This window comes from Sinocyclocheilus anshuiensis, unplaced genomic scaffold, assembly GCF_001515605.1.
Source record: "Sinocyclocheilus anshuiensis isolate Anshui unplaced genomic scaffold, SAMN03320099.WGS_v1.1 scaffold71, whole genome shotgun sequence".
In the NCBI taxonomy this organism is placed as follows: Eukaryota; Metazoa; Chordata; class Actinopteri; order Cypriniformes; family Cyprinidae; genus Sinocyclocheilus; species Sinocyclocheilus anshuiensis.
Window position 1 is genome coordinate 922,263 of NW_015548203.1, and position 16,127 is coordinate 938,389.

The 16,127-nt window shown below is 36.7% G+C and overlaps 1 protein-coding gene and 1 long non-coding RNA gene across 2 annotated transcripts in view; both read right to left on the reverse strand.

Moving 5' to 3' along the window:
• The window catches only part of LOC107653420 (uncharacterized), a 26,144-nt gene extending 20,046 nt beyond the window's left edge, over positions 1-6,098 (reverse strand). The window contains exon 1 of the long non-coding RNA XR_001630221.1: positions 6,087-6,098. This is a non-coding gene — a long non-coding RNA (uncharacterized LOC107653420). The remainder of the gene's footprint in view (positions 1-6,086) is intronic.
• Positions 6,099-9,828: 3,730 nt separating this feature from the next.
• The window catches only part of pnck (pregnancy up-regulated nonubiquitous CaM kinase), a 7,276-nt gene continuing 977 nt past the window's right edge, over positions 9,829-16,127 (reverse strand). The window contains exons 4-11 of the mRNA XM_016440116.1: positions 15,917-16,055; positions 15,703-15,826; positions 15,030-15,105; positions 14,830-14,942; positions 13,754-13,832; positions 12,277-12,364; positions 11,541-11,631; positions 9,829-9,939 (exon numbers count right to left, since the gene is read on the reverse strand). Coding sequence (XP_016295602.1) covers positions 9,929-9,939; positions 11,541-11,631; positions 12,277-12,364; positions 13,754-13,832; positions 14,830-14,942; positions 15,030-15,105; positions 15,703-15,826; positions 15,917-16,055 — 721 coding nt within the window. The 3' untranslated portion in view covers positions 9,829-9,928. The remainder of the gene's footprint in view (positions 9,940-11,540; positions 11,632-12,276; positions 12,365-13,753; positions 13,833-14,829; positions 14,943-15,029; positions 15,106-15,702; positions 15,827-15,916; positions 16,056-16,127) is intronic.

Consider the following 16,127-nt stretch of genomic DNA (forward strand, 5'->3'; position numbering starts at 1 on the left):
CAGTTGCTGCGTTATTCATTCAAAATATTAGAGAAATATAGTAGCTCAATGTGTAGAAGATCTTGATTAGGTTAAAACCGAAACCAAGCCATTCACGCAGAACGCATATTCAGCGCATTTTCTAGATGGACAAAGACTGCTGCACTCGCGTCTCACACAAGAGATGTATAGAAAGCCATGCAAAGTTAAAACAGTTTAAACTTAGAAAACACGTCACGAATTTGTGGAGGTTTATTCCTTTTCACTGCGTCTCATATGTTTTTAAAGGCAATCAGTGTGATGGGCGATTTGGCTCTTTATATTAAGCAATGCATAAATACGTGATGCTGTTTTGTTCATAATTGTTTATGCAATTTACGAAATTATATTTGATTTTTATGAGATTATATCGTTGATAAATTTTGTAGCTATATCGCCCAGCCCTACTTTGAACTCAAATGCTCTATGCAGTGATTTGCCAGGTTCAGTGTTTTACTCATGTTTTTGTTTCTGTTGTTTAAAACCCCAAACCCTGAGGTGCTATAAGCAGTGTAAACCATTTTGATAACTTCAACCATATGCCATTTCTACAAAATGCATTTCTGATTGGCTGGTTTTCAGATAGGCCTAAAAAGGGTGGGCCACTCCTTCGACGTTTTTAACTGTTTACAGAGCATAGGGTTATCAAAGAGACATCACAACACTGATATGCATTTGCATCATTCAAAATTATATGGTCGGTAAGATTTTAAAAGATTACAAAATATAAATGTTGTTCTTTTGAACTTTCTATTTATTAAAGATTAAAGAATCCTGAAAAAAAAATTGCATCACAGTTTCCACAAAAACAATAAGCAGAACTACTGTTTTCAGTTCAGTTTCACATTGACAATCTTGTGACACTGAAGACTGGAGTAATGGCTGCTGAAAATTCAGCTTTGCATCACAGGAATAAATTACATTTTAAAATATATTCAAATAGTTATTTTAATTTGTAATAATATTTCAAAATTATTGTATTTTTTAACAAGTAAATACAGCCTTGGTGAGCAGAAAAGACTTCTTTTGGAAACCCAAAATATTTGAATGGTAGTCTATTTCAGGTAAAATTTTATATAACAAAATTTGATATATTTTACATGTGCTGTTCCATAAGAATACTACACTTAAAATATATAATTTTTTTCTAAGATGTAAATAATACAAAGATTGGAAAATGTGTTACAAGAAAATACTATTTCAGTCTTTCTACTACAAAATTTTACTTTAATTCAGTTTGTTACTTGCCGTTTCTTTGTAGTTTTTTTTGTTCTTTCATCGTAAGAGCATGCTAGTATACTATTGCAAATTCAGCTGCAGATTCCTGTGTTAAAAGCAATTTCTTTTTGATTTAGCAGCACATTTAACATAAAATGTTCCTATTACCTCATATATATCACAGAAATAGGTGTAGTGATGTCTTTTTGACATATATGGCAGAAATGGTAAGAGTAGTACAGTATGCTAGTATGCTGTTCCGAATTCAGCCGGTGTCTGTCTTCCAGTGGATGTATTGCAGGAAATGTAATGAACATGAACATGAACATGAACGGCTCGCTAAAGGCAATTTCTGTGGTGACAAGCAGCAATGAGAAATGCATTGAAGGTTTTCGTCATCAGTAGTTCATTTCTCCTAGTTTGACCGGATTACGTTCATACCGATTAGTCCGCATGAACCACCGTTTCAAATGAACTCACGCCACAGTGTCCAAGAAAAGATTTTGTAATTTTCTGTTGTTTTATTCAAGACAGAAAGATTTCCCCGAGTCATTTGTGACCCCTTTGAAAACATTAATGAGGATTTCATCCTCTTTCTTCTGTGATTAAGGACATCTTGGAAAAGATTTCGCAATTTGCTGTTGCGTCAGATGAGTCTGTGTTTGACTTTGAGCAAGACACAGGTGCATTCGGTCAAGTCAAAGTGTGTTTTCACACTCTCCCCAGCTCTAGAATAAGTGGATTGAGGATTGTTATCCACAAAAGTGAGCAAAAGTGGCCACTCCAGCAAGATTACCTCTCGGAGACCCTCTGATCTGCGATTCCAGCGACAGCGGAGGACAGACCAAGCTATTGTTTCGAGCATTAATGGATTTTTGCATTGGCTCTGTCATGTTAGAAACATCTGGCTCTATTGCTGGGCAGTGAAGCATTATAGTAGCTACGGCAGGCTGTCAGAGTCGACTAGCGGCGCGCTGTGGCCTGCTGGAAGCAGTCATGGAGATGGACAGTGGCAGGTGTTCTCAAACACACCTCAGCATAATTGCAGTTTCCATTGTCATCGCACGACCAGAAATGGGAAATTCATGTGTCTAAGAACCCCCGTACCAACTTTCCTTTTCTTTTTGCTCTTTTTTAGGAGAATCACCATCTTAATTAAAATGAGTTATGCCAGATGGGTAGCAGATTGTGGTATGGAAATAAGCCAAGTAGGCAGTAAACACAGCTCTGTTAACAAGACGGAATATTCTTCAACTAACATGCACTCATGCACTCCAACCCGAAATAGGTTGTGACGGTCGTGTTTTGGGTTAAGTGTCTGGCACCATGTGGTTTGGACTTTTAGGTGCATTTTTCGACAATATGAGCTTTGTATTAAAAAAGTGGATGTATAATATATAATATGATGATCTCCACACGTCACTAATACAATATATTTTCTGTGATGACAGGCAGCATGACAAATGCATTGAAGGTTTTGGTCAACAGTAGTAGTCTCATTTCTCTCCTAGTTTGACAGAATTACGTTCATTCATACAATTGTGAACTGCACCAGAGTGCACGTGAGCCTCCATTTCAAGCGAACTCTGATGTTAAATAAACTCATACCATACATGAGTGTCCTTGAAAAGTAATTTTTAGTCATTTGTAATTTTTTTTGTAATTTAATAATTAGCATTTTCCAATTTAATAATTAGCACAATTAATTATTAAATTCATAATTAATCATTTAATAATTAGTCATTCATTTCTTTTGTTTTTATTCAAGACAGAAAGAGTTCCTTAGTCATTTGTGACCCTGGTGAAGAAATGTATAAGGCTTTCATCCTATTAATGAATATATTTAATAATAATAATTATTATTATTATTATTTTATAGTTGGCATTAATTTATTACTATTATTATTTGCCCTGCAGATCCTATTTTCTGTCATATGGTATTTTTTTTATTAATTTATTTGAATGTTTAAACAATTTTTTTATTCTTTTTCACATTGCATTAGTGTAGCACCATGCAAAAGCAAAAATGATCAGTTGCCAATGCCATTGTAGAATCATGAATCGTGATCAGCCATGATTAATTTATTCCGTGAGCAAAATGATTGCTTAAAAGGGGCATAACACACACAGTTTCACCCAATCTCATGTTAATCTTGAGTACCTATAGAGTAATACTGCATCCTTCATATCTCCAAAAAGTCTTTAGTTTTATCATATTTATAAAAGAAAGATACAGCTTTACAATTCTCTCCGGAAAAAGCCGAGCTCCTGGAGGCGTGCCGTGGGCGGAGCTAAAGAGTGTCCAGCACTTGGGCGCCGAATGCCAACAAAACAGACATTTGATGCTGTTCCACTTACAGTCTGCAGTTCTGAATCATGACCGGGATCTTTTATAGCTGGGACCGCTCCATCTTTCAGTATCAAATCCAGCGTAGAACTGGGCCTTGTTTATAAAACGTTTGTCAACAAACACACTTGTGAAACTCCGTTGCTGTCCCGGAAAAACAAACTGTATCCACTGTCTACATAACGCTGGGTTCTTTAGGAAGCTGAAAAATGTTATCTTTCCCTTACAACCAAAACACACTTCTTTGGATTGGAGACATTCTTCCCGAGCAAGTCCCGTGTAGCGCTGCCGCCTGATGAAGCGCGTTGATGGGCGCGATCTCGCTCTTGCTCTGGTCGATATGTGCGTGGGCGCGCTCTTCTGGAAGAGCCACGATCGAAAAAAACTCGAACCCGGAAGTAAGATTTTTGGCACAGAAGTACTGTCCAAATTGTTTTTGGACAAGCATGGACAAATTGAAACTTTGTCCATGCTTAGCATGAGAATCCAACTCTTTAACAGTGTAAACAACTCTGAATGCATGAAATAGCCTTGTACCCCCCCTTTAATTCAAACTCGTAGTACTCCGCTGGTCATGTGATGTTTTTAACTTCGGCTTCCCATAGCTCATCACTAAATAAAACAGACATGCAGATACATAGGCCTTCAACCTTCATAAAAGCTAAATAAAATAAATACATTCAAGTTTCCACCCCCTTGTCCAGAGTTTAACAATGCCTGCTTTGATTTTTTTCCGAGACAGGACTTTCCCAAGAATGAGACTATAATTTAATTAGTCACTTTTAATTTTTCGAGTTCTTTCAGATTTGGAAAAACACCCCAAGATGTGTGATTCACATCACAGGCATGAACCGCATGCATGCTTGCTGGGAAAGCAGACAATGACCTTTCAACCGCAGTTAAGTGGACAAGACAGTTCAGGTGTCTGGAGTTGTTAGTGGTAATCCAGGTCACGCTGTCCATTACTTGAGGCGTGCCGTTCCATATCTGATTAAAAACCTCTCCATTAGATATTTATTCACTGCATTAGCTGTGGCTGTTCTAGTGGTATGCATGCACTTTCAAATCACCTGGGGGCGCTGCATTCTAATTGGCCAGCTGAACATTTCCCCCGACCAATCAGAGAGCTTGCTCGCGTTCTCTGCCTTGGAACATCCTAACAGCACGTCTTAACTGGCAGACCATTTTGAGATTGTTTAATATGTAATTGCCTGCGGTGCTGTAAATTGCTTCCTCATGGTTCCTTCGAAACCGCAATAGTTCAGGATATTTAATTTTCTACCAAGAGTTGTTTTATTAAAGCTGCCGTCTTTTGATAAGAGCAGAATGTTGCTGTTGTTGTTCTAAACGCTTTCATTTGATAAAATTCATTTGCACTACATAAAAAAAGTGTGATCAAACATATTTTTGTACTCCCCTCGGACTCAGACTACAGCTGCTAAGAGTCTCCGGGTCACTGGGACATTTTTTTCCTGAGTTTTTATGTACAGTGAAAAGCTTTCAGGAATCTGTCTCATTAGTTTAGGATAAGGATGGATAACTCTCAGTGCAAATGGCCTTCTGTTTCCCGCTTTGGAGTGCCGAGGTTGATCGTTTCATATTCTTACTGTGTGATCTGGTTGTTTCGGTGTCTGTTTGAAGCTTGTAGTAAATCATGCTGAGTGGATGATCTTATTTAATGTCAATAAAACATTATTCATTAATCACTCTCCATTCATCTGATAATTAGGCCAGGCTTTAGCTCCTTTGCCAAATGGCAATATCATCACATAGACACCGGCCAATAATGTTGTGACTGCAATTACTGTACATTTATCTGTTGTGCTTAAAGATGTAGAAATTAATCTAGATTTTAACGAAATGTTGCACACATTAAGTTATTTTTATAGAAAAAGAAATGGCCATGGCTATGACTGGCATGACTATTTTTCTAGAAAAAATATTTGGCAAAAAAAGGTTTATCAAGAAATCAAGCAACCAGTTCGTAGAATTAGGTTACTTATTCAAATAATAATAATTCTTATAAATTATGATAATTAAAAAAGTTGCAATTACTGATGTTTGGAAATATGTCTTGCATAACTTCTAAAAAGAGACCTAAAGTGCCCCCTACTGGATTCAATTATAACTAACTTACTTGTTCATATATTACAAAACACACAGTAGGTGATAGATAGATAGATAGATAGATAGATAGATAGATAGATATAGATTAATTTTATAATTTACAGTACATTCAAACATATTAAAATTAGAAAATATTTAAATATATACACAGTTACATTAAATAATATAAATTTAGTGTGTGTGTGTGTGTGTGTGTGTGTGTGTGTGTGTGTGTGTGTGTGTGTATGTGGTATTTATCACGTTATGGGGACCAAATGTCCCCACAAGGATAGTAATACTAGTAATTTTTGACCTTGTGGGGAAATTTTTTTTTTTGGTCCCCATGAGGAAAAAAAATCATAAAATTGAAATAGATTAATTTTATAATTTACAGTACATTCAAACATTTTTTGTATATATGATCAGAAGATTTATCCAAAGCAACTTTTATTTTATTTTTATTTATCTTTTGGAATGGAACTAATGACTTTGGTGTTGATAAAGTTTGAACTACAGGAATGTAGTGAAAATATTAGTGAATAACCCAAACTTCAATCCATTTCTCACAGAAGGCTATCATATGAAACAAAGCGACTTGGTTCTGACTTCTTTTTTCTATAAATATCCCCATTTTACAAGTCTTACAAGTTGTTTTCTTTCACCCAAAACCACAATCATCCTCACTGATATTCAGATCATGAGCTCATGTATCTTGCCCATTCATGTCTTTTTTTAAACAGAATTGATCGAATTATCAGTTTAGGCCAGATTTCATTAAGTTGATGGCTGGTCCGTGCATGTAGAGCTCTTTCCATGAATTAGAGGGGGCAGCGTATCTGTCTCATCAGCCTATCATTACAGTCAGTGCTGGAGAATCTCTGTTGTTGTTCTTAATTTATGGGCTGTGTGCTTTTGTGAGATTGCTTATGAAGGGGAAGACAATGGATGGCGAGCATTCAAAATCTAAATCTTTTCTTTTGGCTGTGTCCTTTTCTTCGTATATCATCCCTGTGACAGATTCACAACACAACATGCAGATCGGTTTATTTATTCCACAGTGTAATGAGAGCACAGATACAAGGCAACAATTACTATTTACTTCATTTATCTATTGTAATATCCTATTCTATGCCATATTTGTTCTTCAAATGCCACTGATATGCTTCAAGTGACAGTACTTACAGCTGACAGACAGTACTACATGACTAAATATTGCGTTCTGTCAAATAGCAGCATGCTGTTATGCGTCAAATACAAGTAGACGGGGAGTAGAACACTTATGAAAACACGAGTTGTGAAGGAGCTGCTCTCCACTGAGGGTATTTTTACAGTGGCAGTCCACTGAAGTGTAGCAGCAGTAGCTCTGGTAGAAGGCTCACTGACAGCGGTGCATTTAAAGCACAGGTGTGTTTCAGAGTCTGTGTCAATCTGCCCAACACAGTGACCACTGCGCTCAGACCCCAAAATGAAAATTGTGTCTTGCTTATGTTGTTCCAAACCTGTGATTTTTCTATTTGAGAAAAGTTTAGCGAAATGCTCTTTTCTCAAGCATACAATTAGGGTTGCAAAGGGGTGGAAAATTCTGTAAAATCCGAAAATTTTCCAAAAATCCCTGGAATATTCAAAAAAATCCTGGAAAGTCTCCAAAATTTCTGGAATATTTCCTAAATTTACTGGAAATTTTCCACCTTTTTGCAACCCTACATACAATGATAGGGACTGTCAATGAGTGTTATTTTACTATCATTGATATACTATACTGTGTGTGTGTGTGTGTGTGTGTGTGTGTGTGTGTGATTCAGAGCCTAACCCAACAGCGTATGAAATCGTCCAGATGCAGTCAGTGTCACCTGCAGTGACACTCCAGCTGCTTACAAATTCTATAACATCCTCGCAACTCACCCTGACTCCGATGCTGGATGGTGTTTGTTCCAGTGGAGCAGCGTGCGCTGCCCTTGAGTGTCGGTCGGTCGGAGGGAGCTCTCGTTGGTGTGGTTCTCGAGGGGAGGCATGGCTGGGTGGACGGGCCAGTCCAGCCATTGCTGTTGGAGACGCAGAGCCGGGTAGCTGGGAAATCCACAGGTGCTCTGGGAGAGCCGGATGGACTCGAGCAGCGGTTAAAAACTCCAGGCTCAGAGGGGAGCGCAGAGCTATGTTGTCTAGCAGGAGTGGCAACAGCGGCAGTAGTGTTTAATCAGTCCAGGATCACTGACATGGACACTGGGGTGAGTTTTGTGCCTCATATTAATCCATATAGTATACCAGCCATGGACTGTTATTCTCATGACGGCCCGTCTGTGATAGCGGATGCATGTCAACAAAGACAGAGTCCCGCGAGGGCAAAAAGACTAGCAATAAATCGCGCAACGTTGAAACAGAGGAAGTCAAGGATCTTTCAAACTGTCAATCATGCTAGAATCATCTGGAACTCTGAAACTAAACCTAAAGGAATATTGGGAGGACATATAAATATAAGAAGCATATTACCAAAAATAGGCCAGATACAGAATTTACTTATTGAATCTAATTTGGATTTTTTGTGCATATCTGAGACTTGGTTGAATCATGATGTCCCTACTGACCTAATTAATATACCAGAATATAGTTGTTATAGGAGAGATAGGGCCAAAGGAAGGGGAGGGGGTGTTTTAATTTATATTAGGGAACACTTTAAATGTTTAGAACTTGACCTGAATGTGAATATGGAATGCTTGGGATTGAAGGTAATTCTTTCTTCAAACATGAAATTTAATTTAGTTGTGCTTTATAATCCTCCATGTCATGATGTAAATTTCTACAATGAACTGAAGAATCTTCTTTTTCTTGTTGACAACTGTTGTGAATGTATGATGTTTGGGGACTTTAACATAAACTGGATGGTTAAAAGTGGTAAATCAAAATTAAAATCAACTATGGAGAAATTTAAATGCAAACAGCTGATTGATAGAGCCACTAGAATAACTAGAAAGAGTGAAACTCTTATAGATCTGATTTTTACTAACAGGCCAGAGAGAGTAACAAAAACATATAATCTCATTACTGGCCTTTCAGATCATAACATGACACTGATTGTAAGAAAGTTAACTAAAAAACGGCTACTTCACCATAATAAAATAGAAAATTCAATTTTAACAACAGGAATTCCCAAGTCAAAAATAGCCAGCTTTGAACATGATTTGAAGAAAGTTAATTGGGAAGAGGTAATTAAAGAATCAGACTTAAACCACAGTGCAAGCAATTTTGCCTTTATTTTAAGTGAATTAATAAACATTTAAGTAAACATACGAAAACCTGGAAAAGTAGGCCTAAGAAATTCTCTCTTCCATGGTTTAATAGTGACATCCTTCAGATTGTTAAAAGGCGAGATCTTGCTCTTAAAAGGTCCTTAATAACAAAAACTAATACTGACCACCTTATTTTTACTGGTTTGAGGAACAAAGTAGTATCAGAGCTGCTAAGGCTAAGACTAATTATTTTTCCAAATTAATTGAAGAGGCCAGTGGCAGCAGTTCTAAATTGTGGCAACATATAAATAGATTAACCAATATATATATATATATATATATATAAGTGTTTTCTTATGGTTTCATTTTTCCTTTTAGTTAACAATACTAACCCTGCTGCCAGTCTTCCAAAAAAGGCTTTAAACAGTGTAGCAAAGAATTGGTTTAAACATATTAAATGATTGGAAAAGTCCGGCACATGTCACTAGGAAAAAATTTTGTATTTTCACCAGAAGATCGAGACATTTTGATTTAAAAATCCGAGGTCAAAAAAGTAAAAAATAAAACATATGCATGGATGAATCGTTCACCATATGTTCTGTAAGATGCATTTAGAAAATGGATTAATATCCATTTCTTGCCAACTTTAACTCCACTGCAGTTCTCAGACATTAATTCTCTTTTGCATATAGTTCAATATGTGCATGAAGATGCATCTCGCCAAGTTTACTGTCAGTGATGCTGAACGCTACTGGTTCTTACATGTCTCATAACCAATTGACACATGCCAAATTTGAATATACAAATGCGGTTGAATTAATTGTTTTTATGATGTTTTTGTTTCCTTTTTGGATCTTCACAGAACTTGTTCACTGCTTCTTTCATTGTTCACGCAATGAGGGTCAAGAAAAAAGTCATAAGGGTTTGGAGTAACATGAGCTTGAGTAAATGACACAGTTTTCATGTTTGGTGAACTATTCCTTTAACAGAGCTTCGGTTTACTGCCAGTAGATTGTCAGATGGTCCCTGCAGAAAAAGTGAAATAATTTGTTTTCATTGACTAAACCAAAGTCTGTTTTAGAATGAAATTCAAATTAATTTGAACAGAAATTATGAGAAATCTACTTGGATTAAACATTGCAATCAAGTAATTTCATGTCATCATTGTCAAAATTTGAGCAGTTTCATTCATCTAAATGGAATGCAAACCATTTTAAGCTATTAAAATGTTAAAGTGAAAAAATTGTTAAAGCTTTGAGGTCAAAAGTTTACTTTTTTTTTTTGTGATAGTTGTTCATGAGTCCCTTGTTTGTCCTGAACAGTTAAACTGCCTGCTGTTCTTCAGAAAAATCTTTCAGGTCCCACAAATTCTTTGGTTTTGCAGCATTTTTGTGTATTTGAGGACAACTGAGGGACTCATGTAACTATTAAAGAAGGTTCAAATGCTCACTGATGCTCCAGAAGGAAAAACCATGCATTAAGAGCCGGGGGTGAAAACTTTTGAACAGAATAGAGATGTGTAAATTTTTCTTATTTTGCCTAAATATATATATATTTTTTTCATTTAGTACTGCCCTTCAAAGGCTACAGAAGATAGTTACATGTTTAAGTTAAATTTACCCTGATCTTGAAATTCAAAAAGTTTTGAACCGGGGTCATTTTTATAAATTCAGTTATTTTTCTGGACTATATGTAAACATCTTTTATGTGAAATGTCTTATTCAGGTCAGTACTAAATAAACAACTTTTGTATGATCCCTCTTATTTTGGTAAAATAATCAACATTTTACAGATTCTGAAAGGGGGAGGTAAACTTTTGACCTCAACTGTACTTTTGGTCTAACGATTATGCAACAGCTTGTTGGCCAAACTGGAGAAAAAAATATATATGTAATGTTCATATTTAGTCTAAAATATGGTTGCTCCATATTATTTTCTTAATAAAAGCTAAATCATTTTAGTGCTGTTGTCCTTAAAGGGGTCATATGGTGCTGCTAAAAAGAACATTATTTTGTGTGAGTGAGCGGAGGCCGGCGGGCTAGTGTGAGGAACGGCCGGCGGGCTAGAGTGAGCAGCGGCCGGCAAGCTTGCGGCAACCACATGTGGCGACCACGGGCTGGACTCCGCTTCGTCCACGGTGAAAGCCGATCCGGCGATCCACAGCGCGAAGTTGATGTATTTCCTCAGCGACCAGCATGGATCAGCTCCAGGCATGACGAAGCGGATATCGTCCTCTTTTGGAAGGCCAAACAAAGTAGTTTCGCTTTCACAACAAAACACACAGCGTCTTCACGACATGGCAGCGGCGGCAACAACAATACTACAGCGAGAATAAAAGTTACGCCTTCTTTCTTTGCGTGAACATTTGGGCGGCGTTATGCAAATCTTCCCACATCGTGACGTAGATATGTGGGGGCGTGTTAGAACGAGCCGTTTTAGGTAGGCGTGGTTGACTCAACTTTTATAAAGAATATCTATTTGGATTTGAGACTTTAGTCTTCACAACTTTACAGATCTTCTTTATGCACCAAGCATATGAGCTTGTAAAACTCCAAAAATTGAAATCGCATCATATGACCCCTTTAATATCATCTACAGGTCATCACAGTCATGTGACATCTCCTCACCTATACTTGTGGAGTGATTCACTTCATCGTCTTCCCCGGAGTGGGTTTTCTTTGTTAAATGACGCACGATGATGGTGGCATTAAAGGCTCTCTGGAACACAAGACACCAGCGATAATGCTGCAGAATCTAGTGAACTTTAGCAAATATCTTTAAATGGCAAACAGTGAACCTACGCTGCATATAAGAGCAGAAGAGTCAGTTTAATGTTTGGAGGCATTTGTTGCACTAGAACTAAAAGCCTGATAGTTACAGCAATTACAGCGTTTGCCCTTTTAAAGGTATACAAGCCGTAATTGCATGGCAGGGCAGATAATCAGGAGTAGAGCAACAAACGACTGGCGGCAAATAATAACAAAGCCTCCATATGCCGCTAAAGTAACTCTAGCCATACATTTACAAATGCAAAGTGCTGTATCAGCCTCAGAGGTCACAGACACGGGTCATATAGAGCTATTTTACACATTACACATAGAGGATGGGAGTCTTGTGCTTTAGAAGTCTAGTCAGTTTTTGATCTTACTCGAAAACAGCCCACTTAGACGCAACTAATGCAGTGCTTCTCAACTGGTTTATTTCAGGACCCTGATTTGAACTCAACCCAGTCAACCAACCAGATGACAACTGGGGATTTCAGCTTTTATGTGTACAGTTTGCATCAGGTGGTCCGTTGTATGAGGCTGAGACTGTGATGTTGGCAGATTAAAGTTGCCTCAGGTTTGTTTTCTTCACTCTTACCTTCCAGTGACTCTTGGCAAAGTTTTTCTGAATCTGTGCTGACACTGAGCCATGGATGTTCTTGTCTAAAGCCGCACCTCCCGATATCCTGCCGTTAAGAAGCAATAATATTCATTCAGAATTAAACGTGTAAACAACTGTTCAAATGTTAGCAAGAGGTCTGTAAGAGTAATACTATTATTCAGCACTCAAAAGTGACTGTAAAACATTTATAATGTTAGAAAAAGATCTCTATTTCAAATAAAAGCTATTCTTCAAAGAATCTTGGAAAAACACAACTGTTTTCAAAATTGATTGATGATAATAAGAAATGTTTTTTGAGCAGCAAATCAGCATATTAGAATGATTTCTGAAGGATCATGTGACACTGAAGACTGCAGTAATGATGCTGAAAATTCAGCTTTGCATCATAGGAATAAATTACATTTTTAAAAATATTTAAATATTAATTACATTTTTAAACAAATATTTAAATGGTCTGCCTTAGAGACTTGTTTCAAAAACATTTTAAAAATCTTACCGACATCAGCCTTTTGAATGGTAGTGTATATCCTCACACTAAAACACCGGTCATAAATTCAGTAATATACAACTCATACAGTATCTTACAGTGATCTAAGTATAAATCTGAAATGACATTCCTTTTATATCTCAGTTGACTACAGAATTAAAAGAAGAGCAAATGGAGACTATTAAGTCTTCTGCTACATTTACAACTCAGAATTCTGAGACAAAAAGTCAGAATTGTGAGGAAGGGAATTAGCAATGGCAAAGGAAAAATTTGCTTTTTTATTCTGTGGCAGAAAAAAACAGTACTGCAAGATTTATGCAGAATTATGTTTATATTCTGAGAAAAAAAAAAAGATTAGCTAGAAACAAAGTCTGAATTGTGAGAGAGAAAAAATCGCAATTAAGTTTTTTTCATAGTGGAAAAAACTTCCATACCAATTTGATCTGATATCCACATTCATTTAATAGCTCTATAGTCTTACTGTATTGCAACAATTTCTCTATGTCTCCTAAGGAACTTTAAGAGAAACATCTCAGACAAAGATGACGGTCAGAGAATGAAGCATAATTGGAACCTCAAAGGACTCGTTTGAGCAACATCTGAGCAATTAAAACTTTCTTTTGGGAAGCTATAATGTATGTTATTCAAGTACCAAAAAAAATCCTATTCCTCAATTATCCGTATTTCTTTAAATGCATTGCTTCTTTGAGCACTCTGTTCCATTTCATTTCTGCAATGAAAATCATAATTGTTTTGTGCTTCTTAAAGATCTGAGAGTGCTGCAGGTGAAAAGACATCTGTTTATTCTATATTTCATAATCCTCTTCCTGACTGCGCACGCCCTCCCACGCCGCTGCACAGATGTGACCCAACTCTTCATCTGTTCTTCAAGGTCAGCCTCTCTTTTTACCGCTTATCAACCCTTCAGCTCCCCGTCCGCCTTTTTCCTGCTATTTATGGACTCACCAAGGATGCTGCAAGGCCTGGTCACAATTGAACCTCTTCGCTGGATCCTTCTGCAGTAAGTGAACTATGAAGTCTTTCGCTGAAGCATTAGTGGACAGGAAGAGGCAGAGAATACAAGAAGATCAATACCACTTAATGTGGCCAGCATTTGGCGTGTTTAGGGCTACACAAAGCATTCTGCATTAATATAATGAGAGAAGTTTTTTAAACCGCTCATGAAAGCATTAATGCTTTGATTTTATATCTCATGCAATTATTTCCTAAGCTATTGCAGAAAGCAAAATCATTGGTTATAACTGAAATGGATCACAGTGCATCAATATAAATATATAAAAAAGGTGTTGTTTTAGACCTCATTGGACTTTCATTGCATAGAAAAAAATGGTTGAAACATTTTCAAACTATCTCCTTTTGTTCCATGGAATGAAACAAAGTCATAAAGGTTCAAAACAACATGAGGGTGAATAAATGATGACAGAATTTGTATTTTTGGGTGGACTGTCCCTTTAAGAGTGCTTTATGTATCTGCATAATATATGCATAATACATTACGTAAAAAAATAAAATTGCACAAGCACAGCATTTAACAAAAAGTAGTTCGCTTTGTATTAAATTAAATATATTTAAAAACTACAAATTTTAATTTAAAATACATTTAAGAATTTTATTTAAAAATAACATTTAAATTTAAAAATTTAAAAAAATATTAAAAATGAAGAAAATTACATTTAGACTCTTGATTTTGTACAGTATTTTGTGTCTGACATTTAAAGGTTTTGTACATTCATAAACTGTCCTCCTCAGTTCAAAATTGCACTTTTTTATTAAAAAAAAAATGCTATATGCACTTTTACACATTTCATAACAGTAGCATTAAATAATGCTAAATGGAAATAGAAATCTCAGATATAAATATGTAATTTTTCCTTATTAGAAAACAATACATACAGTACTTCTGACCCGGTCTAGGAGGCATGGAGCATCATTATATGCACATTCGGATTGAGGATGATATGAATTTGATTTGGTCATTCTTAAAATGCAGGAAGAGGGATTAGATATTATTGTGGTCATACCGGAGTCAGAGATGTCATCCCAGTATGGCGAATCAAATTCATATTCAGCCTTTATGATCAGCTTGTAGAGTTGTGTGTCGTTGTCATCATAGAACGGAGGATAGCCACAGAGTCTGCCAGGAAATCAAAAACTGCTGATACAGACTCTTCGTTGTGGAGTTTTATTCATGAAGGGTGAATAATATTAATCCAGCACTCACAGAATAAATGTAATGACCCCAATGGCCCAGAGATCCACCTCTTTACCATATGTTTTCTGCTGTAGCAGTTCAGGAGCTACAAACACATAGTGAACACAAGTACTCACGAGGTACAGTACAGTCAATGGTAAAGACTAGGCTCTTAAAACTAATGGTTCTTCAGTAGTTCAGAAACACACCTGTTTTGGGTTATGTAGGGCTCTTAAAGGGATAGTTCACCCAAAAATGACAATTCTGTCATCATTTACTCACCCTCAAGATGTTCCAAACCTCTATGAGTTTCTTTCTTCTGTTGAACATGGAAGGAGATATTTTGAAGAATGAGTGTAACCAAACAGTTGATGGTCCCCATTGTCTTCCGTAGTAGTTTTTGGTTACCCACATTCTTCAAAATATCTTCTTTCATGATCAACAGAAGAAAGAAACTCATACATGTTTGTCGTCAAAGATTAAACAACTTGACAGTGGGTAAATAATGACAGAGTTTGAATTTTTGGTGGACTATCCTTTTAAGTTGCTATAGGTTTTTTTTTTTTTAGATTAAAGAAAGTTCTCGGTGTCACATTAGAGCTTCAGATTTTTTTTAAGTACTAGAACCATGATTTTCTGAGCTTGAATCTGTATGTTACTGCACATGATATTAGGTCATTATCATGATCATAAACTCTCTTACCGACATAGGCAGGTGTCCCACAGGCTGTGGAAAGAGCTCCCTGCTCTTCCATTTTAGACAGACCGAAGTCACTGATGACAATTTTGGAGTCTTCTAATGGAGTCTCATACAGTAAGTTCTCTGGCTAATAGAGAGAGAACTTATTATGATTGTAATATCCACTTAGCTGCATGCAAAGCACCCACAGTGAAAAGCTGGAATTAAAACTTTTTACCTTTAGATCTCGATGCACAACGCCCAGCTGGTGCAGATACTTCACCGCCTGCAGCACCTGATATATCACACGACTGGCATCTTTCTCTGTGTAACTGCCTCTCTCCAGAATCCTGTCCAGCAGTTCCCCTCCTGTCAGCCTGAACAACACACTGTCATCAGCATCTGTCTGTCTATCTATCTATCTATCTATCTATCTGTCTATCTATCTG